The 26,395-nt window shown below is 49.7% G+C and overlaps 2 protein-coding genes across 3 annotated transcripts in view; one reads left to right on the top strand and one right to left on the bottom strand.

Annotated features, from left to right (window-relative positions):
* Window positions 1-2: 2 nt before the first annotated feature.
* ST13 (ST13 Hsp70 interacting protein) overlaps window positions 3-26,395 on the bottom strand; it is a 32,694-nt gene continuing 6,301 nt past the window's right edge. Inside the window, exons 2-12 of the mRNA XM_032970087.2 lie at window positions 25,805-25,868; window positions 24,669-24,753; window positions 23,919-23,989; window positions 23,232-23,298; window positions 22,252-22,336; window positions 21,305-21,415; window positions 20,388-20,490; window positions 5,071-5,187; window positions 4,434-4,485; window positions 3,795-3,991; window positions 3-1,493 (exon numbers count right to left, since the gene is read on the bottom strand). Coding sequence (XP_032825978.2) covers window positions 1,362-1,493; window positions 3,795-3,991; window positions 4,434-4,485; window positions 5,071-5,187; window positions 20,388-20,490; window positions 21,305-21,415; window positions 22,252-22,336; window positions 23,232-23,298; window positions 23,919-23,989; window positions 24,669-24,753; window positions 25,805-25,868 — 1,084 coding nt within the window. The 3' untranslated portion in view covers window positions 3-1,361. The remainder of the gene's footprint in view (window positions 1,494-3,794; window positions 3,992-4,433; window positions 4,486-5,070; window positions 5,188-20,387; window positions 20,491-21,304; window positions 21,416-22,251; window positions 22,337-23,231; window positions 23,299-23,918; window positions 23,990-24,668; window positions 24,754-25,804; window positions 25,869-26,395) is intronic.
* Window positions 7,934-19,173, top strand: SRL (sarcalumenin). Of its 2 annotated transcripts, XM_032970083.2 has the most exons (7): window positions 7,934-8,226; window positions 12,087-12,236; window positions 14,203-14,298; window positions 14,906-14,938; window positions 15,804-15,920; window positions 16,655-16,888; window positions 17,571-19,173. In XM_032970083.2, the coding sequence occupies exons 1-7, from the start codon at window positions 8,169-8,171 to the stop codon at window positions 18,392-18,394; spliced, it is 1,512 nt and encodes a 503-aa protein (XP_032825974.2). In that variant the 5' UTR covers window positions 7,934-8,168; the 3' UTR covers window positions 18,395-19,173. The 2 variants fall into 2 exon arrangements, with proteins under 2 accessions (XP_032825974.2, XP_032825976.2); XM_032970085.2 differs by lacking the exon at window positions 14,906-14,938.

A 26,395-nucleotide genomic window follows, 5' to 3' on the forward strand; every position in this document is an offset into this window, starting at 1 on the left:
TGTTCACCTATAGAATGTGTTTATTCATCGTTTTCAATTAAACCCAAACAGCCCCGAGCATCGCTCCAGGATTTGAATAGCGGGGGCCACATTCGGCGCTCCACCACTGGAGGATGCGAAGGGACGAGAGGTTGGGAATTATCAGTAGACGAAAACAAGGAAGACACAACCGACGTGTGCTCAGTGAGGGGTGCGGGGGAGATGAGAGGTCAGAAATCAAGGTAAGGGCTTACTAAGCAAAGAGCTGCGGCCGAGGCGGTGACAGCAAACCTGCCACCCACCCCCCCCCCCCCCCCGGAACGCTTCATTCCCACACGCGCCACGTGACAGCCCCCCAAGACACGCAGAATTACCTTCGCTTTGGGCAATGCTCACGCAAATCTTTGAAACTACGAACACTTTACTTTGCGAACCACTTTTGGTGTCCTGAGCCCCGACTGATGCAGAGGCGGCAAGGGCGACATGAACGTGCACCAGTTCGCGTGTCGCACGCGAAGACGAGCCCGGTCACAAGCTGTCGTGTCCGATCACTTCAAATTGCTCGTTAAACACATTTCCCACAGCCCGATAAGGATAAATTGAGCCCCGTTTTAATCTGTACTCGTAGAGGACTGCTCCCTACCATGTGTGGCCCACATCTTTTTCACCTGGGGAGAGATTCCACGGCATGGACAGGAGACAAAACGGCTTAACAAAAAAACCCGCGAAATGAATTTGCCAAGTCACGCACGCATCTCCAAAAAAAATATCCATCGAGCAAGGTACTAAAATAACTTGATTTAGCAGGTGGAGAAAAATATAAAAAGCACTCTAAGGACTCGCGCATAAAGCATCCATGCCGTTCCCACGCAGTGGACTAACATCACCTGTGGACTAAAAATGTATTGAAGCCGCACGACCGTGAGTGACCGATCATCTCCACCATCGCTTCTCTTTTCCCATTAGTTCCCCCTGAAATCTCACCACACATTCATTTCGTTCACCGCTGGCTCTTTGTTTTGTTTTTTTAGCGTGAATAAAACCAGCGACCGGGGATTGCTGGCGCGAAGACCGAACGAGCGCCCTTCCTGAGGTGTGGTTCGCCGATGAGATGTTTACACAACGTGGGTTCAGTGCTGCCCAGCCCCTCTGCACCCCCCCCCCCCCATAAACAAATGAAAAATGTTACCAAGAAAAGTATCCAAAAAAATATCTGCAGGCAGAATTAACTTTCGCTCAAATTGCAGCCGTTCCGGCATCACTGCCCGCCGCTGCCACTTTACTGCCTTTCCTAGTTGTGGGATGCTTTCCCTCGGGGGGGTTTGTACCCCCACCCCTCTGTGTCCCCTGAACCCCCCCTCCCCCTCACTACGAGGGGGGACTCAATGACCAGCCCCCCCAAACTTGGAAGAGAGTTTTCCGATGAAGCTCATGATCTTGGGGTTTCCCTGGTACTTGGACATGTTGGCCGGGTTCTGCGCAACATCCTGGAAGGCGGCCATGATCTCGGGGTCCTGGGTAAGCACACGGACACGCAGACACGTTCAGTGAGGGAAAAACAAGTATTTGATCCCCTGCTGATTTTGTACGTTTGCCCACTGAGAAAGAAATTATCGGTCTATAATTTTAATGGTAGGTTTATTTGAACAGTGAGAGACAGAATAACAACAAAAATCCAGAAAAATGCATGTCAAAAATGTTATAAATTGATTTGCATTTTAATGAGGGAAATAAGTATTTGACCCCTCTGCAAAACATAAATTAGTACTTGGTGGCAAAACCGTTGTTGGCAATCACAGAGGTCAGACGTTTCTTGTAGTTGGCCACCAGGTTTGCACACATCTCAGGAAGGATTTTGTCCCACTCCTCTTTGCAGACCTTCTCCAAGTCATTGAGGTTTCGAGGCTGACGTTTGGCAACTCGAACCTTCAGCTCCCTCCACAGATTTTCTATGGGATTAAGGTCTGGAGACTGGCTAGGCCACTCCAGGACCTTAATGTGCTTCTTCTTGAGCCACTCCTTTGTTGCCTTGGCCGTGTGTTTTGGGTCATTGTCATGCTGGAATACCCATCCACGACCCATTTCAATGCCCTGGCTGAGGGAAGGAGGTTCTCACCCAAGATTTGACGGTACATGGCCCCATCCATCGTCCCTTTGATACGATGAAGTTGTCCTGTCCCCTTAGCAGAAAAACACCCCCAAAGCATGTTTCCACCTCCATGTTTGACGGTGGGGATGGTGTTCTTGGGGTCATAGGCAGCATTCCTCCTCCTCCAAACACGGCGAGTTGAGTTGATGCCAAAGAGCTCCATTTTGGTCTCGTCTGACCACAACACTTTCACCCAGTTGTCCTCTGAATCATTCAGATGTTCATTGGCAAACTTTAGACGGGCATGTATATGTGCTTTCTTGAGCAGGGGGACCTTGCGGGCGCTGCAGGATTTCAGTCCTTCACGGCGTAGTGTGTTACCAATTGTTTTATTGGCGACTATGGTCCCAGCTGCCTTGAGATCATTGCCAAGATCCTTCCGTGTAGTTCTGGGCTGATTCCTCACCGTTTTCATGATCATTGCAACTCCACGAGGCAAGATCTTGCATGGAGTCCCAGGCCGACGGGGGATTGACAGTTCTTTTGTGTTTCTTCCATTTGCGAATAATCGCACCAACTGTTGTCACCTTCTCACTAAGCTGCTTGGCAATGGTCTTGTAGCCCATCCCAGCCTTGTGTAGGTCTACAATCTTGTCCCTGACATCCTTGGAGAGCTCTTTGGTCTTGGCCATGGTGGAGAGTTTGGAATCTGATTGATTGCTTCTGTGGACAGGTGTCTTTTATACAGGTAACAAGCTGAGATTAGGAGCACTCCCTTTAAGAGTGTGCTCCTAATCTCAGCTCGTTACCTGTATAAAGGACACCTGGGAGCCAGAAATCTTTCTGATTGAGAGGGGGTCAAATACTTATTTCCCTCATTAAAATGCAAATCAATTTATAACATTTTTGACATGCGTTTTTCTGGATTTTTTTGTGGTTATTCTGTCTCTCACTGTTCAAATAAACCTACCATTAAAATGATAGACTGATAATTTCTTTGTCAGTGGGCAAACGTACAAAATCAGCAGGGGAGCAAATACTTTTTTCCCTCACTGTATAGAGACAAAGATCCCCCCCGTATAGCCTCAACAGACTGTAGGGGCAAGTGCTGTTAGCGACTGGCACCTATGAAGGCTGGCACTGTGGCATACAAGGGGGTGGGTGGCCAACACCACGCCCAGCCGCCTTTGTCTCCCTAGTGGCGATGTTTACACACCGCACCAGGTACTAATTTGAGGCCGAGTCGACCTACGGGAGGGCCAGAACCTGTTCATATAATCGTAACTGGTGTTGGCCGTGAGCGGGAATCAAACTCGAGTCGCCGGGGTTCGTAGTGCAGTATGCGAACCGCTACACGACCGCTCTCCATGGACAAACACGCACGGACACAGACATGCACGCACGCACGCACACAGACATGCACGCAGACGCACAGACACGCAGAGGAAAGGGCGTTATATAAATCCGAAATAGAGGGTCACATATCGCCACTTGTCATTATGACTACAATCAAGATCGCTCTTCTAATTATCACCATTACCATCAAACACATTAACAACCACCCATCTTCCTCATCATTACCACAATGTGCATCCTCAACATCATCACCACCACCATCAAGATGTTACACCTCCTCAGCCCTTTTCACAATCAAGACCGTCACACGTCACACTGCCATGCAGCGGGGGCTCTCCCCGGGGGGCTCTCCCCCGCTGCAGACACGCACCTGTACAGCAGCCATGACGTCTGGGTCACTCAGGAGGTCGTTGAGACCTCCCATGCCACCGGGCATTCCTCCTGGCATTCCCCCGGGCATTCCCCCGGGCATGCCCCCCGGCATTCCCCCGGGCATGCCGCCCGGCATTCCTCCGGGCATCCCCGGCATCCCCCCAGGGAATCCCCCAGGCATGCCCCCTGGGAAACCTACAACGCAGCACAGGAGTCAGTGGGGACACAAAAGGGCGGAGCTCACATCGCACTCTCACTTCTCTCACACACGTAAACATGTGGAGCAAAGGATCAACAACAGACCCCGTTTCTGCAAGGGTAGAATCAGCTCTGTCCAGGTCCACGACTGGCAGAAATTATTTCCGCGCCCGGCGTGCCACAACCAGTACACGTTTAGCTAAAGCCGTGGCTACTCGTCACACGTCTACTCCAGTCTACTCGTGACCGGAAACACGCCGAGTGAGGAATTAAGCCCTGGGTAGGACGTTCGGGCTACGGCTGGTGTGGTATGACTGGGTTTGGTAATGCATGTTAAAGCCACCGTGTTTGTCAGTTCAAATGTGTGTACATGCATGGGTGTACGTGTTTATGTGTGAATGTGTGCATGTACGCTTTGTGTGTGTGTATGTACACATACCAGGGAATCCCCCAAAGCCTCCCCCACCAGCCTGCCGGCGTGCGTCCTCCTCCTGTACATGCACGCGCACAGATGCGACTCCTGCGTTAGCCTGCTGGGACCGCTGGCAGGGTTCACGTGACCTACGAGTTATAATGAGCAGATGCTGCAAGAAACTTGGCGTGCGCGCGGCGTGTATGTCTTGCACTTAACGTGTATTTGCGGTCCACTTGCTGTGCAGTAGATGTGCAATTGTTCGTATGTTTAAGCGTGTTCTGGATGTGTTCTTTAGCGTGCATTATCGGCGTTTCCCGTGTGTCGAGCACGCCATTAGTATGTACTCCGTGCGTTTCCTGCGTGTTCGGCGTTTTTTGCATGCACTACATACGTGTGCGAATCACGTGTCCCATGCAAGTTTTGAGGATGCACTGCACGCGTATTCTCCGTGCGTTCAGCACATTACGTGCGTGTCTCCCGTGTGCCACGCGCGTTTTTTGCCATGCGTTCATTGCGTTCTGGGCGTGTTGGCCGCGCGTTCCACGTCGTGCGTTTCCCGTGCGCCAAATCCGTGTTTTCACGCGTGGATGCTTTGCAGTGGGCCCGGCGTGTTCTGTGCACGCGTCTCTCCCGCGCTGGCGGCGTGCCGCATGCCACCCACCCTGCGCGCCCGCTCGTGCTCCTCCTGCGCTCGCTTCACGCGTTCCTTGCGGTCGCACAGCTCCCGCTCCAGACGCTTCCGCTCGTACTTGCGCTTGTGCTCCGCGATGCGCTGAGCCTGAGCCGCCGCCGAGACAAAACGTCGTCACACCACCGCGGCGTCACGGTCGCGTCCCTGTGCCGCATCGCGCCGCTCAAGGAGGCAGATCACGATGGCGGTAAATCACTGCGGCACAACGCGACGGCGATTCACGACGACGCCACAAGGCGACACGAAAAACAGAACGCATGCGCGCTCGACGCCTATCAATGGTCTCATCGCCCTCGCGCATTCCAACTCCACGCTCCATCCCAAGCGTTTGCCTTCACGACTCTAAAAGCGAGGACCAAATATGGATCAGGTCTCACACTGGCGCCGCTCGGAAAGACTCGCGAATGCATGTATCTGGCTGAGTTTTGGTAGAGGGAGCCAGCTGCTTCTGGGTCACGGGTCAGAGAGCAGGCAGGGAGCAAAGGTCACACCTTGCAACACTGCCTTGGCATTTTGGCCACCCCAACTCCACAACTCCTGGTGCTGTAGCCCAGAGCGCGAATATTTCACTTCAAATGACTTACGACGCAGCCACCGCTGTTGTGGCCTGATCGATAGTTTAAAAATGTCACAACGTAAAAACACTCTTGAAAAATAAAACGTTCATTGTCAGTTGCGCTGCCCCTTCAGTTTATTGCCCCCATTGATACAGGGAGTTCAGGAGGAGATACACGGCCAAGGGGGGTGACGTGGTTCTGTCCCAAAAGCAACCTGGCGGTAGAGATGTTTTATCGCGAAGGAAGCCTACGATTAGTTTCTTAAGAAATGAGCGAGTGAGCGCTAAAACAGTTACGCATTTGAGCACTGCAAGTAAAGTCTGCTTTGAGACATTTGTGGAGCCAGTGCGGGGGGTGGGGTTGCACGTGCCCCCCCAATGATCCGATCGAAATCCCAAATTTCGATCGGATCATTGGGGTTTATTCGTAATAAATCGGCATTTTGTGACCCCCACTGCCACTGTGTAGCATATTATTACGTGCCAGGGACTCTATGAGATGATATGACAATAGGCTGAGTCCATAATTGGCAATAAGTAACGGCAAAGCAGTTATAAGTGACTCACAGAATTGTATGCAGTTGTGTATACAGTACACGACTTCCCTGAAGACATTCACCTTCAGCGAGCGCGATGCCGATTACACAACGCGGTTCGAATTCGACCCCTCGATCGATGGCTGCGCCATCGCCGCACACGCGTCGAATAAAAAGCAAGGGACAAGTCCTTACTTACTAACAACTCCTTACTTGCCAACTCCTTACTTACTAACAACTCCTCTATCATTGCTGGAGGGGTTGCCCTACCCCCCCGCCCCCAATTGAAAATCCTGGCTCCGCCATTGCATCGGTGAAGACAACGTGAAGCTTGGATTTGCCACGCTGCCAAATTGACTAATTCAGGCCTACGGATAATGAACAAACGTCTGTCTTTCATGTTTATTTTTAAATTGCAGCTCGGGTTTCCATCTCCCTTGAGAGCTGCAACAGCTGAAGCTTCTCACGTCATAACCCAAGACGTCACCGCTGAGCTCTGCACGTACATTTTTTCAGCCCCGTGGTTGTTCGTCTCTTTGGCCTTTTTTGCTTGCATCAAATTTGCTCCGTAGTCTTTGATATTATTCCGCAAGACTACACCACAGTGAGGTTTGCTCCACGGCACGCGGACCCACGACGGTCGAATGCTCAAAGTGGGCGTGGATTCATCTTCTTTGGTTCTTTCGGTAAAGTCACGTAGAATGAGAATAAAATAATAAATTGATAAAATAAAATAACACAATAAAATTCTCACGACGTTTCGGCCACAACACAAGCGGCCTTCATCAGGTGAAGGGACGAGACTGTCTGGAGGACTCGCTCCAGCACTGTCCTCGAGACAGTCTCGTCCCTTCACCTGATGAAGGCCGCTTGTGTTGTGGCCGAAACGTCGTGAGAATTTTATTGTGTTATTTTATTTTATCAATTTATTATTTTATTCTCATTCTACGTGACTTTACCGAAAGAACCAAAGAAGATGAATCCTTGCAGTCACGAAAGCTTTAAATCGAAATTTGGGTGTGGATTATCCGTGAGCAATCAAAACATGTCAAAATTATTTCCATGCTCAAATGAGCAGAGGTATTGGTGCTGATCACAGCTCAACAGAGCCAGTGAGGTGGAGAGTCCACATTGCTATGACGGGGGAGAGTCTATACAAAGGATAACCACTCTTGAGCTCCCCATTCAGTGGTACTCATTTTATCGACCCAGGCAGAACAGTGGGACGAGTAAATCCCCAACCATGATTTGAACTCTTGCAACCTGTCAACCGCGAGTCGCTCACATTACTGCCGAGTCACCCGGCCGGTTAGAAGTGAGCATTAGCAATCTGTTTATTCACTGTTTGTAGTCACCTCTAAACTCCTGGCAATATTGAACTCACAAGCATCATATTTTCTTACTCTATTTAATTTACACACAAACATACGCAGCCCTTCACCAACTTCCGTGAAGTATGCTAAAAATAAACCCATGACCCACGTGATAGAGGTACACTTATTTGTGTATTAAGAATGGCCGGAAATGATTCCTTTTTTATATGCACACACACACATTGCTATGACTGTTCAAATACCACATTTGTCAATCACAAGTCAACGAAAGGGGGTGGGGGTGGAAGCTTGTGTGTGGGGGGGGGATTGAGGGAGAGGGATTAAGGTTGTGGGGTTGGGAAGGGAGGGAATCGAGGGTTAAATTTACTGTCAGACGTAAGTGGCAGGCACCCACGTGTGCCAAGTCACGTGTCAGCCTCCCCACTCGGCAACTTTACATGAGCTCTCTCTCCGTCTGCGTCTCCTTTTCCTCGCAGCCTCTCTCATCTGTCAGGCTCTCTACAACTCCAAGTCTATCACCGTCTCCAGCAGTACATACATTTTAGAATTCAATCAAACACCAATAATAATAATACATCTCCCGCCTCTCCGTTTCTTCTGTACGAGTCTGCCTCTGAGACCACCAACGTTCGCCGCCGGACAATGCCGCCGCTCAAAGTCACCCTGCTCTGCCTGTTGATTGTCGCGGCCTGTGCCGACGGTAAGCGTCCTTCTGTCTCCCTCCCAAACGCGCGCGCTCGCTCTCGGTTGTCGTCCGCCAAAAGGGGCGTCGGGTCGAGCAGGACTCTACAGGCCTCCTGTGCCACCTGTGAGGTTTGGGCATTCATTTTTAGGGATTTCCAGCTGTCGCATTGGATTTTTGGAATTTGCGATTCGCAGCTCTTTGCCGATAACACCGATGGACGAGGGCTCCCCCATGCCGCGGAAGGCCAAGCGGTTGGTCCGAGCACACTTCTGATGTTAGCCAGGCAATGAACCGAGGTTCGTGGGTTCAGAGTGCAGTGTGCTACTAGCCAATGCGTGACCAAATCTAAGCGATTTCCTGGTCAAATGAGCATTGAGACATCGGTGCTCATCGCCTGTTCACAGCCTTGAACCTGTGGTGAAAATTCCTTCCTGATAAAGTGGTAATCATTTTATTGACCATGGGGGGGGGGGGGGGTGATAGGCTGATTTAACTCAAACCAGGATTTGTACTCGGAACCTTCCAACTGTGAGCTGATTACGCTGCTGCTGTGCCACTTGGCCAAATACTGCGGCAGCAGTCTGCTTGAATAGAATGTCAGCTGTTAAAAATAACGCTACGTTCACAGACTGACGCTGACCTTGTTGCGATACCTTTTGAGAGCGCTTTGATGTCTTCGACTTAACAGCAGTGAGTGTGCGCTGCGGCAATATCCCACTGAATTGTAAACTCAGTGGCGGCCCATTGAGAAGTGTGATGGCCGGTGGCTGCGACATTCAAAACCCGACAACTCACAACTGTCGCAGTCACAAGCCCTTTTTGACAGCCAGACCAGTACGAAGATGGGGCTTTTCTGTCCTTACAGCAGCCTATAACACCTGCTTAATGGATGGTGGTAGCCCATACAAACACTATCCAGGCAACGCTGCTTAGCTTCCGAGATTCGATGAGATAGGACACAATCTGTGCGAGTTGGCAAAACAAAGTACTGCACAAATTAAGCGACACCGGTGGTTTTTTTTCAGCGCAGTAACCCATGACATACACACGTGCTGGGTTCTCTACTTGGGACCGACGAATGAAACTATTCATCGCAATGTTCTTTATTAGCCCAGGGAAGCTTCGTTTAACCTCACCACTCATTCAGCAGGGCTAAACACATTTGGCTGTTTGGCCAATTCCAGCAATGGGTGTTTGGCACGTGCAATTAAATCGGACTACCCGGAAAAGATTCACACATTAGAGGTGGTAACGCTCAAAGCCCCGTACGGATGGATTCAGCAATACGTTGCCGTACCACCACCTGGCAGCTTAATGGAAGCTCTATTAAGCACCTAAATACAGCCTCACACGCCTCTGAATGATATAATCAATGCCCACTTGTGGGAAGATCCGACACGGAGCCCGTAAAACCCTTCCTGTCAAAACTCTCGTGACAGCAGAGGAGTTGCGGCAAATTTCTAAACCCCGCTTGGTATTGCCATCGCGATAAAGGGGCACCCACAATATGCAAAACCCGGACGTGCAAATCTCTTTTGAACTAAAATTAGAGATGATAATTTGAGTAAACAGGCAACCGTGGCATGCATGTAGTCAGAGCTCAAGCAACCAAAGTGGTTTTCTGCTCAAATAAGCATCAAGGCACTGTTTAGAGCTCTGAACCTGCGTGAAACTTGCACAATCCTATGGCGATGGTCGAGTCGATCCACAGGACAAACTCTGTTTTGGCTTTCCTCTGCAAAGTGGTAATCATTCTATCGATCCCCAAGTCAACCGTCAACCAGATTTTGAACTCGCAACCTTTTCTGATAGCGAGCTACTCGCTTCTGGTCACCTAACGTGGCCAGAAAAGTAACCACCCCCCCACCGATTGCAACCCGTGTCCACGGCGTAGAGCAGAGACTTCCAAGCACACGTGCATTGTACGCGTCCGTAGAGACATATGGTTTACGGATGGCATGGTGTTTTGGCATTGCAGGTTATGATGCGAAAGTCCGTTGGTTGCTTTAACTTGCTTTATACTTGAATCGATACAAATTCTTTACGATTTATTTCCCTTGGCAACAAGAGTGTGATGATGCGATCCCTCTAACACAGTGAAAACTTAGGAGCGCGCACTCAAGCTACAGAGGTGGCAACAGCCCACATTCACGACGCCCAATAAATAGCTTGTGCCGACAGAAAGCTTCACTCTTGGGGACATCCTAAACCCAAGGGGTCAAGTGTCTGCCAAGACACACACGCACAGGCGTACTCGCACACATCAACCCATCAACCCTCCTCAAGTCGGGTCTCTCGCCACAATGCAACATGACTGTCATTTTACGAAATGGGTTTTCTGCATCCTTGCTCAGCCACACCAGGGCCACACACTCAAAAAGCCAGTGAGCACATTCTGTGCGTCAGTTTGGACATAACCGAACCACACGTCCCACGGGCTGCCCCTGCCACACTCTCGGCCCCCCGCTTATCCCAGCGCAATTCTCATCGCCGACCTATTTAAATTAATTTCCAATTACAAATGGGGTCTTCATTATGTAACGGGCACCTTGCGCTTTCCAATGCGACGGGTCTTAAATATGAGCTACCGATAGCGTGTGCGGCATGCCGTCGCCAGGGCCACGCTGTAAACGGGATTTCCTCTGACACCGAGATGAATTGCCAATTTTATTTATAAACAGAAGGCGGGTTGGAGCGGTGAGACAGTCGTCGGCACGATGTGCTCTTAACTCGGCGATCTCAAAGTGGTTCTTGCCCATGGCTAACCACCGGTGGCAATTTATCTCTCAACCGGTCCTGGTTTCCCCTGCATTGACCAGTGCGGTGCAGCATTATCAAACGGCCCTTCTTCGTCCAGTCGATAATTGACAAAGGGCTGTCATTTATTTTCACATTCGAAAGGAAACGACACGCATCTGAGAGGATGTCGACCGAGCAGATGTGGCAATGAAATCGGCTCAAGTGCACGTGCGAGGTGGATTCGTTACGTCGAAAGAATCGCGAGAGATGGCGGCGGCTTGAGAAGGCCTTCAACAGGCAGTGGAGTGATCATGGTTTAAATCATTATAGAGAAAAGCGGACAAATGGCCGAGGGGAGAGTAACGCTCTCACCGAGCCAGTACTGCTGATGACCCTGTGCAGAGCTCTCAGTGGGCCGTCGAGATATCACCAGACTCTCCACGGAGTTGCCGGTCTCGTTGCACAGCGGCCAGGCCACGAGCCGACAGAACCGCAGAACTGGCGTGGCGACCACGCGGCCTGCCTCTCTCAAACGCACGCGCGCGTGTCCGCTTGCCCTCTGCGCGCTCTTGGGATGGAATTAGCACTGGCGTGGGCAACGTCCGCCGCTTTTAGAGTTTCCCCCCGCCCCCGTCCCCCCCGCCTTGTTAGCCAAGTATGGGCAGCGGTGCAAGGCACGGCGGAGTTACGCGGCCGTGTGGCTGCGAGCCAAGCACCACTGGGGAGATCGCCCCCAAATAAAATCAAGAGTCGAGAAGCACCGAGAAAACAAAACATCCGTTCATTTAAAAAAAACAGAGCTGGTAGAGTCACATGAACAGGTCAAGGAATTAACAGATAAGGTCATAAGTCAAGATCGGTAGTGGTTTTCCTGCTCAACTGAGTGTGGAGGTGGACGCTCATCTCTTTATAGCCGAGCCAAGGGTGAAAGTTTGTCATTCGTATGATGGGGGGGGGGGGGGACAGTCCTTTCCTCTCTCTCCGAGAGCGAGCGAATATACACTGTGCGGCCCGTCACAGTCTAGGATCGACACATCCCGAGTCCGCATCATCTACAACGTAAGCGTGTCGTTGTACGTCGGCGTCTTTGTCCGATGCGAACATCTTTTGACGCCCTTGCCACCTCCGTGCGTCAGATTCGCCCAAGCGGGGGGAGGACGAGAATGAGACAGTGGCGGCGGTGGACGCGGGCGACGAGTCGGAGCTCGACGAGACGTTCCGCAACCGCCACCACATCGCCGACACGCTGCAGCTCAACGACGACACCCCACGCGATGACTACCCAGGTCGGGGGACAAAAGTTGGGGCAATTTGCCCACTAAGACGATCGCAGTTTGACGTGGTAGATTACTCGGGGTCATTTGGAAAAACGGCGGCTGCTCCCAACATCCTGCCTCCCTAAGGCCGGAAACCCCCTGCAAGGCACGCTAAGCGCGACGCAGACGATGCTGTTGATGACATCAACAATCCCCACTCATCAGTTCCCCTTCAGCGGTACACGTGGGAACAGCAGTGATGTTTTTCTCAAAAAATTTTGCTCTTTTCGGTAAAGTCACGTATGTAGAAATACCATAAAAATTATATTAAAATAAATCAATCACGACGTTTCGACCGCAACACAAGCGATCTTCATCAGGTGTAAAAAACAAATAGCGAGGGAGCATACAGGGCGACACCAACGCAACACATAGAGAGCGCCAAACTGCACGGAGGGAAATACAACAAGAAGATGAGAGACGAGAATTCAACAAACCTAAGAAAAAATTATGTGATGCAAAACCAGTCAGGCCAACAACACAGTTTAGACACTTGCCTGGCGGACCACGAATTTCAGAAGAGTGCTAAATTTCGTGTTCATCCTCTGGAATGAACATACCAGCATAGACAGAGTGAACAAATACGAGGTACAAGTCCGCAGAAATACATATACAGGGACAGCAAGAGGCAAGGAGAGTAAAGACGAACAGAGAAGCAAGGAAAAAGAAAAAGGGCCGGAGGGATGAACAGACAGAGGCCTTAAATAAGAAGTAGAGGTGGGGGGGAGGGGCCAAAGAGAGCCAAGTGGCACGGCAGCAGAGGCGGGGGGAGGGGTACGAGAAAGCAAGGGGATGCAACACGTTTAGGGCAGAATTGTAAAGGTAACTTCCCCGCAGAAGTGTGTCAATAAAGAATTAAAGCTTTCGTGACTGCATAAATTGCTCATGTGTTTTTTCGTTAAAGTCACGTATGTAGAAATACCATAAAATTATATTAAAATAAATCAATCATACGTGACTTTACCGAAAAAACCAATGAGCAATTTATGCAGTCACGAAAGCTTTAATTCTTTATTGACACACTTCTGCGGGGAAGTCACCTTTACAATTCTGCCCTAAACGTGTTGCATCCCCTTGCTTTCTCCTACCCCTCCCCCCGCCTCTGCTGCCGTGCCACTTGGCTCTCTTCGGCCCCTCCCCCCCACCTCTACTTCTTATTTAAGGCCTTTGTCTGTTCATCCCTCCGGCCCTTTTTCTTTTTCCTTGCTTCTCTGTTCGTCTTTCCTCTCCTTGCCTCCTGGTTTCCCTGTATATGTATTTCTGCTGACTTGTACCTCGTATTTGTTCACTCTGTCTATGCTGGTATGTTCAGTCCAGAGGATGAACACGAAATTTAGCACTCATCTGAAATTCGTGGTCCGCCAGGCAAGTGTCTAACTGTGTTGTTGGCCTGGCTGGTTTTGCATCACATAATTTTTTCTTAGGTTTGTTGAATTCTCGTCTCTCATCTTCCTGTTGTTTTTACCTCCGTGCAGTTTGGCGCTCTCTACGTGTTGCGTTGGTGTCGCCCTGTATGCTCCCTCGCTATGTTTTTTACACCTGATGAAGATCGCTTGTGTTGTGGTCGAAACGTCGTGATTTATTTATTTTAATATACTTTTATGGTATTTCTACATACGTGACTTTACCGGAAAAAAACAATGAGTAATTTATGCAGTCACGAAAGCTTTAATTCTTTATAAATTTTTGCTCTATCCGATTAGTTCATACCGTAAATTACTAACCAATCGGATAGTCCCAGCTCTTGCTGGGACCAACATCGTCATCCCAGCAGTGGTCTTGCTCGCTCGCCTGCTCGAGCTGCAGCTCCAAATTAAGCAATTTGTAAGGATTTTTTATTTGATTTGGCAAACTCAGATCATGACGTTTAATGTCAGCGTCATTTGTTTAATGTAGGCATTTCCAAAAGTTGACATGCAAAGGACTACATTTGCAGGGCTTCTGGACCGTTTAAAAAAAATCTACCACACCTCCATCAAGCCCCTGGAGAGGATCTACAAGTACGACTCCATCCGCCAGCACGACATGACCGGTAACCGTGGGAACTGCGAGACCACGCACCAACACCGCGGCACAGATGGCAACACCACTCCACGACCACACACCAGCATAACAAACCCATCACCGTTACATTGCAAGCAATGAGCCCGCACTACTGACGCATCACCACAAGCGTAATTTCCCGGGCAATGGGTGATAAATGTAAACTTGCTTTGGTGCGAGTACAGGACTGCTGGATACTGCAAGATCGGGGATTAGGAATGAAAGCCAAGATGTATCGTTAACTCTCTACCTCGTGTTTGTGGACCCCCCCCCCTCTCACGATAAGACCATGGGGACAAGCTCAGCCGGTTTCAGAACAAGCAGAAAATAATACCGGAGAACTCATCACGTAACCACTGCACTGAAATGACGCCGTGACGAAAATGAGGTCACATTTTACAGGCTTTGGCCTGACCATAAGGATATTCTAATGCTATCATCTATTATCAGTATGATAAATGATACCCGGACACAGCTGGTCATTTCCAGTGGTTCTGTGTTGCCGTTCACCCTAACCCTGTGTGCCATACCCTTGCTAACACTCGTCCTAACAGTCTACCATTCCACCACCCACTCCGTGCCCCTCTCCACTGTAGCTAGCCACGGAAGAAGTATCAGCACATTTGACGGTGAGTACTGGGCTGCTGTTTGTACATGCGTGTCTGCATACAAGCACACAGGGCAGTCACCCAAGCACAGGCCCTGGTGACACGTGTGTGTGTAGGCATGTTACGTTAATTATAATAACGACCTTGATTTTCCTTGGAATGTAACGCCTGAGTCTCAAGACTCTTTGCGCAGGAAGATCCTGCATCGTGCATGTATGGCCGATTACCAGGCACAACCCTGCTTTAGCTTCCTAGATTTTATAACATCAGACAGATTCATCAGGGTGACGAGGTCAAGAGGCAAAATATTTTCACACACAACCCAGCGGGGTCTGCCGAAACGTCACGATGCAACGTTGCTCGTCGATATTTTTTGTTGGCATAGTGGTGCACGTTGAACCTCTTGTGGCTGCAGCTGTCATGTTCACCAATTGCATATTATATACGGTCAAGACTTGACGCGTGTATCGGCGGCATTGGAATCAATGAAACCTGAGGAATCCATAAATACTAGTCCTCATTTCCGCACATTAAAAAAAAAACCCTTTTGCTCTTCCACCTACATACAAATAATCACCTCGCCTGCTCTTCCCTTTGCAGCCTAAATTTGTCCTCAACCACACTCATTACACATGAAAGGACAATTCCCCGATTGCGCTGAGATGGATGTGCGCAGTGTACCGCGCCGGTGATAAATCTACCCGCATCCGCTTTTGATTTCAATGTTTACTTTGTTCGAAAGTGCAGTGTTCATTTCCACGCTTGAGCTGTACAGCTTCTTTAGATAAAGGTGTTTAGATGCTATATCAGTGCTGGAAAGCGTGCGCAATATGAACTCAAACTGTTATCCTTCCTCAGTGTGCATGTCTGGCTATATGTGCCGCAGAGAGCGAGATCATCGCCAAACCCCTGGTGCTGTTCCTGGGTCCCTGGAGTGTCGGGAAGTCGTCCATGATCAACTACCTGCTAGGCCTAGATGACAAGGCCTTCTCACTTTACACAGGTGAACATCATCATCATCATAAGCGATGATCAGTCCACTCTCAGATGAAGGCATCCCCAATCTGTCGATGTCTATTACGGTCCGGCGATATGAGAATCCACCATGGTACATGCACACGAGCCGATTTCATTCCATTGCTCAATCTTCCTGGGAGATGTCCTCTCTCGGTCGCGTTCCCCCGCTTGGCTGCCACTCGACCACCGGTTAATCATCTCTTCCAGCAACGTGTCCCACCCAAGGCCACTTAGTTTTATTAACAGTCAAAACGAAGTATTCAACCTGCGCATTGTTTTACAATCCGTCTCTCAATGTTATTCCAAGCATGTCACAGCTATGAAATCCAGCTCGTCGTCATCCAACAAGGACGGCAATGATGATGGTAATTTATAGCAACAACAAAAAATGTGATGGTGCAGCTATGCCATTTATTGATCAAGCGATGGCTGGTGGAAAAGCCTCCACCACAAGAGAGCGCTAGAGAGATCGCCTCGAGAAGGTATTTGGCCTACTCTTCCACACTAGCCAGATGTCTTGAAAGAGACAGAGGCATCCGCACTTCACACCACTACAGGCAACATGCCAATCGACTCGCTGTAGCGTGCCCATATACACTGTCGACTGGACAGAGGCGGGGGGAGGGGCTGGTGGGATGTAAGAAACTTGCCCATTGTTAGGGGCTGGTGGGATGTAAGAAACTTGCCCATTGTTACGACTCCTGCTGACGATCTTCGCAGGAGCTGAGCCCACAACGTCGGAGTTCACGGTGATCCGACACGGCACTAAAGTCAAGCACCTCGAGGGCATCGTGATGGCCACCGACGGCTCGCGCACCTTTGCCTCGCTCGAAAAATTCGGCCAAAGCTTCCTGGAGAAGTTCTCCGGCGTCGAGATGCCTCACAGGCTGCTGGAGCGCGTCACCTTCGTGGACACACCAGGCATCATCGAGAACCGGAAGCAGCAACAGCGAGGTGAGCGCTGTGCCAGTCGCTGTGCCTCTGAACAGGTACTCCATTTACAAGAGTAATTTACAGCCCTTCGTCGAATGTGCCGTTGGATGGTAGGGCCCTCCCCACACTGTCGATCATGGGGATTTGTTTTGACCAAACTTCACCACGATGGTCAGTGCGGGTCGGTGAAGGGTGGGGGGGGGGGGGTGCGGGAGGCCAGGATCAGCTCAGATGTCACTCAGTGAAGTTAGCCACGGCCGGGGAATCCAACTCCGTTGCCTCATTTAGTGTGCAACGCGTTAAGCACTGCACCACCGCTCCACCCCCACTAACCTTGCACAAGAATAAGTGCCAGCGTGCCAACAGGTACCGTGCGGATGGGGGATGGAGCTGCCCTGTGTTGGGCTGTGGTTTGAAGCCCTGAAATGTTGTTTTAGTGCCATTTCGAACTAAAAATGTGGGGGGGGGGGTTTCCCTGCATGTTTGTGCTTAGTAGGGTTGGTCACGAGGTTTCCTGTTGCAAGCACTCAAAAGTGCCAACACTGTCCTACAGATAGTCCTGCTCTCACCATAGGCATGCGGAATTTCCACCCCTGCCTCGGGTCCGCAAACAGCAGATGAGTACCACCCAATGCTGGTGCGAATGCCCTGTGCGAGCACAAGGCCTCACGTTCCCCGCCCCCACCCCCGTGACCGAGAGCAGGCTACCCCTTCAACGACGTGTGCCAGTGGTTCATTGACCGCGGTGACCTCATCTTCGTGGTGTTCGACCCCACCAAGCTGGATGTCGGCCTGGAGCTGGAGACGCTCTTCCGGCAGCTCAAGGGTCGCGAGTCGCAAATCCGCATCATCCTCAACAAGGCCGACAGCGTCTCCACGCAGCAACTCATGCGTGTCTACGGTGCCCTCTTCTGGAGCCTCGCACCGCTCATCAACGTCACAGAGCCCCCGCGCGTCTACGTCAGCTCCTTCTGGCCGTACGCCTTCCGCGTCGACACCAACAGGGGCCTCTTCCTCGCCGAGGAGACCTCGCTGCTCGACGACCTCCGGCAAATCATTGCCAACCGCATGGAGAACAAGATCGCCCTCATCCGGCAGCACGCCATCCGCGTGCGCATCCACGCGCTCGTGGTCGACCGCTACGTGCAGACGCTGCGCACGCGCTCCTCCTTCTTCAGCAACGCGGAGCAGGTGTTCGCCGACATCGTGGAGCACCCGGAGGAGTACAACATCTACGGCTCCGTGCTGGCAAACTCCAATGTCAGCAAGTTCGACCTGCCCGACCCCAAAACCTACAAGTCGTTCTTCGGCGCCAATTCCGTGGCGACGATCCGTCCGCTCTCCTACCACTGCAGCTACACCAACGGATGTCTCCTCGACAAAATCGAACGCGCCATCTCCGTCGAGCTGCCCGCGCTGCTTGGCTCGCTGTCGCCGGTCACCCGCTTGAAGGTTCGCGCGACGGCGCCCTCGTGCGGGTCGTACTTGTGCAACGAGACGCCCAAGAATCGCTACGTCAAGCCATGAGCGCCGGTGCCGGGACGCGCCGGGGGAAGGGCTGCCGACGAAGTGCGCCAGTTTGCCCCCTCGAAAACGACGCCTCTCATCACCACCACCACCACCACCACCCAGAATTCCATCTTCTCCCAGCAAAGAGCACTGGGGGCAACGCTATGAAGACTGTACCCAAGTGCCGCTCCAGGGCCCACAATGCACATGGCTCAACGCACTGAAGGTCACTGTTTGCAGCCAACCGATGGACATTTGCTACAGCTTGTTTCTTTAAAAACTCAACACTATGCAGACACGTATCTTTAAGTACTACAAATGTATATGTCTGCATAGTTGTATGCTTGCATATACACGGGTGTGCATACAGAAAGGGGATATTGATAATTAAATTCTAATTTATGAATCTAATTAAACAATTCCGGAAGTGATATATTAAGCTAATCACTTTAAGTTTAACACAATAGCCCAATTGTAATTTCTTGCATTCAGCATTTGAAGTGTGCCAAGTGTCAGTCACGGTGCAGTGAAGCCTATTCGAAGCCTGCCAGTTGTTCATCTTGTGAGTGAACACCCCTAATGCGATGTGCGTGCATGTCGGGTGTTTGTGATTCTCCTGTAATATTCCAGGAAAGCGAGACTACTGTTTCGCACGCGTGTGCTTGCCTGCGTAGGGGTGTAAGTGTATTGTGTGACGTTTCTTTGACGAATTCGGTTTTTAAGGCAGATTTGAATGATCAAGGTTCAGTAAGCTTTCTGTTAAAAAATAAACGTAAGGGGCCATGAAAAAACATGAATGATACATTCCAATGATTCATATTTAATGTCAACAGGTGATAATTTGCAAGTGCAACGTCCGTAATCTATTTATTACGTGGGAATAATAAAAAAAAGTTTTGATAATTGGAGGTGGCCCGGTTGGGCTGAGAGGTCGGAGGACTAAGCCAGCGCCACTGAATTTCCTGGGTTTGATTCTGGGCGGCTGTCTGTAGAGTTCTCAAGCGGAGTGAGTTTAAAGCCTCAAGCCAGTCACCAATAACCGGAAAAAAAACAATAAAAAATATTTCTGCACTTAATCTGGCCAAATTAAAGTCGACAATAAAAGTGCTATGATATCGGTTTGACCGTCAAGCCATGGACATTTATGTCTGCAGTGAGGCGGGGTGGGACAGTGCTGCCAATGAAGAGTAGATAAGAGGTCGATTGAAATAATTTGGAAGTACTTCTGTGAATCTCATTCCAATAAAGTTGCTCTTGCATGAGGTGCTGCACTACCCTGCAAGCATTCCAAATGGATAATTCCTTCAATATTATGACGCTGATAGCACAATCGGGAAAAAATGGCGGAAAAGAAGCACGTATAATATTTTAAAAAGTATGAATAATTTACAAGTTGCACACAATAATTCAAAAATGATCATTTAGTGAGAAACCGTAGGAAGCTATCCCGAAAAAGTCATGCTAACTTACACAGAGGCGAGGGCAATATTCACAAGACAGTACCCCAGACTGTGCAAACATACGGGCGTTCAAAATACAGGGCCACCATTTAATCATGTGGACTATTGACGCAAGTGCTGCTAGCATCAACTAAGACTGGCACGGAGAATGAGTGGGGTTGTGCTGCCTTTGTGTTACCAGTGATGTTTACACATTACACCGGCTACTCATTTAAGGCCAAGTCGATATAGAAAATATCCAAGACCCGTATATCGCTGGTCACTCGCATGCATGGCTGCAAATGGAACCAGGGCCTAGTGCCGAGTCACCCTTGTCCCACACAGGGACAACTGGCACCGAGAACGGGCTTCAAATAATGTTTGATACAAGATATGATGCATGGAAATTCGAGTTGGCTACGTACGGTGCGAAAGACGTTCAACATACATACATTTAAGCGCCATATACATGCAAGATTATTATTATTGGAATTGCAGTGCTGTGCACACCCATCACTACGAGCCACGGCCCCCGCACAACCTCCGCTAGCAAACGACAAATTACACGTCACCTTGGGAGTGATCTCTTTGAGGATGCGGCTGGCATCTTCATCGTAGTCTAGCTTGCAGGCCATGGCCAAGTCCTTGCTGGACTCCTCCCAGTGGCCCAGCAGCCTGGAGGGCACCACGAGAACAGGGGCCCGACGAAGAAGGTGCGAGACCGAAGAGGGAACGGAGATGTCACATGGCACCCACGCACACAAGAGCGCGTGCGGTGATGCAGACTCAAGAAGAGTCCAGCATATGCGTGTGTATGCATGCGCAGATGAGCGAGCAATCGTGCGTGTTAGGTCACGAGTGCATGAGTTTGTGTGTTCATGCCAGCGAATGTGTGTATGTGTGGGAGTATGTGCACGGGTGCGTATGCGTGCGTGAGCTAGCGAGTGTGAGCGCGTGTTCGTGACCGAGCACGTGCGTGTGAGTGGATATGCTTGTCAGCGTACGTGTGCGGGTAAGCGCGAGTGTGTTCACGCACGAATGCGTGTGTACGCAAGCACGAAAAGACACATCTTTGTCTTGTATGAGCATGTGAGCACATGTTTGTGCGAGAGTATGCGCTTATCTATCATCGTGCAGTTAGCATACTGCATTACGAACCTGGCGACCCGGTTTCAATTACTGCCCACGGCCAACACCAGTGACGATTATCTGAACCGGTTATGGGCCTCTCCTAGGTCGACTCGGCCTCAAAATAAGTACCTAGCACAATTTGTAAACATTGCCACTGGGGAGACAAAGGCGGCCGGGCGTGGTGTTGGCCACCCGCCGTGCCGGCCTTCATAGGTGCTCGCTAACAGCACTTGCCCAAACATTCCGTTACAGGCTACACGGGGGATCTTTGTCTTTGTAGGGCGAGTGTGCGCACGAGTCCGTGTGTATGGTATGTGAGTGTGCATGTGTGCGTGCGTGCGTGCGTGCAGCACCCCACCGGTGAGCGATGCCCCTCCACTTGTACGACTGCGCCGAGTCAGGGTTGATGCTGATGGCTCGGTCTCCGTCGCGGATCGCTGCGTTTGGCTTCTCTAGCTTCACGTACACACTGAACACAAAGACAAAGATCCCCCGTATAGCCTTACCAGACTGTTGGGGCCAGAGCTGTTAGGGAGCAGCTATGAAGGCCTCGAACGGCACATGAGGGGGTGGGCGGTCAGCAACACACCCGGTCGATTGTGTGTCCTTAGTAGCAATGTTTACACATCGCATTAGGTACTCATTTGAGGCCGAGTCGACCTAGGGGAGGCCCAGGACCGGTTCAGATAATTGTCACTGGTGTTGGCCGTGAGCGGGAATCGAACTCAGGATGCCGGGTTCGTAACGCAACACGCTAACCATTGCACTGCCAAACACGTGTATCCGTGCACGCAGGCCAGCAAACACCACCTCCTTAAGTCTTGGATTGACCAATCAGGGCCATTTTAACCCAGTGGCCAATGCCGTGAACAGCAGGCTCCAGTTCCCCAACGTTTGTAGTGAAGCTGAATCACTGTGGGTCTTTTATTTAAAGCAATTCTTCGTCGCTGTTACTTTGCGGAAATGTTTGTGGGATTCAGAACACACTATGTATGTAGCAATTCATCGGTCCTCTCCTCCCCCTTCAAGTGGATGACTTGTTATGTTTGTTCCTGTAGACAAGTTCTGCGTTAAAGACAAACTATGCTTCCAATATATATTTTAAAACCCTTTCCTGGTGATATAGCAATCAGCAACTTTTCAGTGGTACTGCAATAATTAACTCCTAAAGCAATTAACCGTAATTGCAATTTAATACTGATTGTAAGTGTAATACTAATGAGATAGGCATGGTTACACAACACTACTATATAATTCCAACTGCTGATTGTGAAAGCCCAGCAAGGACCATTGGAGGAAACAAACCTGGCCCTCTTCGCATAGAGAATGGCAGAGGAGGGATTCAATTTGATGGCCTCTGTGAAGAGCTCAATGGCTTTCTGGAGTTCCCCTGTCACACACACACACAAAGACAACAATCCCATGCATAGCCTTTACAGTCTGTTGGGTCAAGTGCTGTAAGCGAGAACTTATGAATGCCGGCCACAGCACACGAGGAAGTGGGTGGCTAGCACCACGCCTGGCCACCTTCATCTTCCGCGTGGAAATATTTACACATCGCATCAGGTCCTCATTTGAGGCCGAGTGAACCTAGGGGAGGGTTCAGAACCAGTTCAGATAATTGTCGCTGGTGTTGGCTGTGAGCGGAAATCTAATTCGGGTCGCCAAGGTTCACACACACGACCCAAGTTCACACACACGACCCAGGTTCACACACACACGCATACAAACATCCACCGCTTAGCTATACAGACTGAAAGACAATATTTCTGCAATGTAGCCGGTGAGGTCACAGACCAGTTCAGATAAAGCTCCTCCCTGACCTTATCCATGGCTGGGATCATACCCAGGTATGCCAGGTTCATAGCCGAGTGCACTAACCACTGCACCACTGCTCACGTAGTGAAATTTAGTGCAGCACGGTATATTTAGTAGGCATGTAATGACTCATCCATTTAAATGAATTCTTACGATCCACGAGAAATGTGAGATTGTGTGTAAAAGAACAGTCAATGTGCGATGAATACGAATATATTGAATTGTCTTGCAAGATAATATATCCAATCAGTCAGTTTATTTTAGGTAAGTCCCACTGAGCTAGGATGAACAAGACTACAAACCCGACCAAACTATATAAATAAGACGAAAAAATATTCTTGAATGGACATGTGATCCTGAACGGTGACAAGTGAATCATGATTAATGGTTACACTTAATATTCATCATCAGTGTTTCATACAGCAATGTGCCGCTGTGTACTCCTGTCCCCATGGCTGTGGCCTTACCATCGGCCAGGGCACTCATGGCCTCGCCCTTCTTCTCGTTAGCCTGGTCCATCATCTCCTCCGACACCTGTGGCACACACAGCGGGTGACGCTAAGCTACGTGTACATTATTGGCTGTGCGCAGACGTTCCAAGTGAAGTTTTGTTTAAAATGTGATTAGCCAAAGGTTATAACTCAAAGAGACAAGAAGAGTCTCTCATTTGACCCGGGTCACTAAAATAACATAAAAAAATACAAATTCAACAACGACGCAAACAGAAAAATCGGAGCAAACACAAAAAGATGTGCGAGTGTATACAAGTGTGCCGGGCCCACATTGGGATTTAATCAGGGCTCAACACACTTGTGGTGCTGTAAAATCACACGCTGAAAATACATTACTACCATTATCACCAATGCAATGCAATTAACAATACAACTGGGATTTAAAGGGCACCTAAACGTGACCACATCTCAAGATGCTGTACAATACTATTTTTTTTAATATCATATTGTCCTCTCCATCATTAAAAAAAACCTAAGCATTAAATTCAGCAGCTGCACATAGCAAACAACAGGCAATCCATACAGTACCTGCATACGAGCAAATCTCATTGTTCCATCTCCGCGATGGATGTGCTTCTCAGGTGCTCTCCTTGATCATGAATAAAAATCATGTAATGGTGAAGAGGGTCAAGATGTGCTCACCTCAACCTCAGCGTCGCCCATGTCCTGCGGTGGATCATGGTCCTCCTCCACCACGCCATCATCGTCAATGTCTGCGCACAGGGGGAGGATAAAGAATCGTTAAAACTTCCGCAAGCCGACACCAGCAGATCCATTAGCAACAACGACACCAACACCACATCCACCATTATGCTCAACAGCTTATTTACCAACACTATTCATATTACCGGAAGAATCAGCACCGATTCAAACATCAGCACCAAAACTACCATCCGTAGTAACAGTAGAATCACCTTTCACAGACTGTTGGGGCAAGTACTGTGAACGAGCGCCTATTAAAGCAGAAATTCCAGCATCACGCCCAGCCACTTTGTCTCACCAGTGTTGATGTTTACACACAGTACCAGGTACTCATTTAAGGCTTTGTCGTGCGAGTGGATGCCCAGTTCATGTATCACTCGCCATCAATATCAGCCATGGCCGGAATTGAACTCGGGTCATCAGGCTCGTAGTGCACTGCGCTAGCCACTGTTCCACCCACTCCACTGGTGGTAGTGCCACTAAAAACACCAGCACGGGAAAAGGCATCAGCAGCGCGAGCATTCGCAGCAGAGACTCCCACGTAGACACCGTGTTGAAAGCACCAGCAGAAAATAACACAAGCACCAGCATGCAAAACGACACCAGCAGCACCAGCAAGAATGTGCACCACAGCAGGAGCGGTATTGGCAGAGGGAAGTAGAGGGCTGAGGTACGCAAGGATTAACGTACCCAGATCGCTCTCTTCGCTCTCACGCTCTGGTTCTGGTTCGGGTGCTGAAGTGGATGGGGGTGGGGACGTTGGCTTCTTCTCCTCCTGCTCAGCAGACATCACAAATGCACCACGCCATTACCACGACTACCACCAATGGCCAATTAAACATAAGGATCAGGATTTGCATTCATAGGGCGCTTAAATGCCTCGGCAACTGAAAGCGCCTTACATTACATCTCGTATAAACCATTCCACTGCCTTGCTGCAGTCTATTCAACAGGGACCCCTAGTGGTAGCTATCCCTGTGCCCAGAGTGTGACTGCGGCTCACAAACCTTCATATGAGAGCACATAAACAATTAAGGACCCTCCTGAAAAAAACAGTCCAATGACTGAGTGTGGCTTTCCTGGATAAATAAGTCAATTATTGATAGGAGTTTATGCAGGTCACAGAATCTGCGAGTCTATGCCTCTCTCTGTGCATGAACACCGACTCCTCTGTCTGACCAGTCGACGCCTTGTTAATGTCAACGTGGGTTTATGGGTCTCAAGGTGGTATCTGTGTGGATCTATGGGTCTCTATATTATCCCTGGCTTATCTGTCGTATCAGACCACGCCCCCACAACAGTCCAGGTGGAAGTCTGAGAGGGAAGGGAAATCAAAAGGGTCAGTGACATCGCGCTACCAAACGAGGTGGGCAGTGGGCGTGATTTTTGTGGCACTGAAGCAGAGAATGGCAGGTTCAAAGGACTCCTGTGGTTATTTATAACAGCCATTGTTGGTGGCGAGGTTACTGGATTATACTCAAGATTTGCAGAATTTTATCACCGTTAGCCAGTTTGGGAATCGCTGTAAATGAAGGCCATGTTCAAATTTCAAGATAATAAAATAATTTGAAAAGAAAACCGTTTAAGGTGATGTAATAAAATACAATGACATCACCCATTGTGGACTGCCTCGTTTTGATCACTGGCAGTGTTGAATGATGAGTGTGCTGCGCAAATGGGCGTGGTGTACCACACTGCATTGGCATGGTTTGCTGCCAGCGTAATGATCTAATGAGAAACGTAGCACCATCACGATTGCCTTGCACCTATAAGAATGGTGCGAATACCAAATGTACTAATTATTATTGAGGTGGAGCAAAAAGTGCCTTGGGGGGGGCAGGCTTGGCTGCACTTGGCTCCTCTGGTGCTGCTGGCACCTGGGCTCCCATGCTGAAACGGCATCAGATGCACACGGGTCAAAGGTTAACCTCTCAAGACCAGCACAACAACCTCCCCAACACACAAGCCAGTGCTACCTGCCACCTCATTAAATTAATCATCAGCCATGGTCAATCTACTGCTGGATGTCAGCTTCCATAAGGCGCTGTCATCTCGCGCAAGCCTGCGATGCATAAAATCCATCAAGCATGAGCACAAGCAGATTTTACGGCTCCATATTTAGGCGGACATCCTCGCGGAAGCATACCTGTCACCAAATATTGAGGCAATGTGATCGCTAAAACACTCGTGTTATAAACATTTGCGTAGACCACTGCAACATTCCAACGCTAATTGCTGTAAAGGGTTCCCCGAGTAGAGCAATAAAGTTCCGTAGGGCATTCTCTGCAGAAAGGTTGTGATAGAGAAAAATCAATTCTGGCCACCTGGAAATGTGTATCAGCCAGATCACAGACAGTAAACCTCGGACTCAAATAACAACAATTTTTTTCATGGTTATCACATTCAAATGTGAGTTA

The sequence above is a fragment of the Petromyzon marinus genome, chromosome 43, assembly GCF_048934315.1.
Source record: "Petromyzon marinus isolate PM22_M1 ecotype Great Lakes invasive population chromosome 43, UKy_Petmar_22M1.pri1.0, whole genome shotgun sequence".
Classification (NCBI taxonomy): domain Eukaryota; kingdom Metazoa; phylum Chordata; class Hyperoartia; order Petromyzontiformes; family Petromyzontidae; genus Petromyzon; species Petromyzon marinus.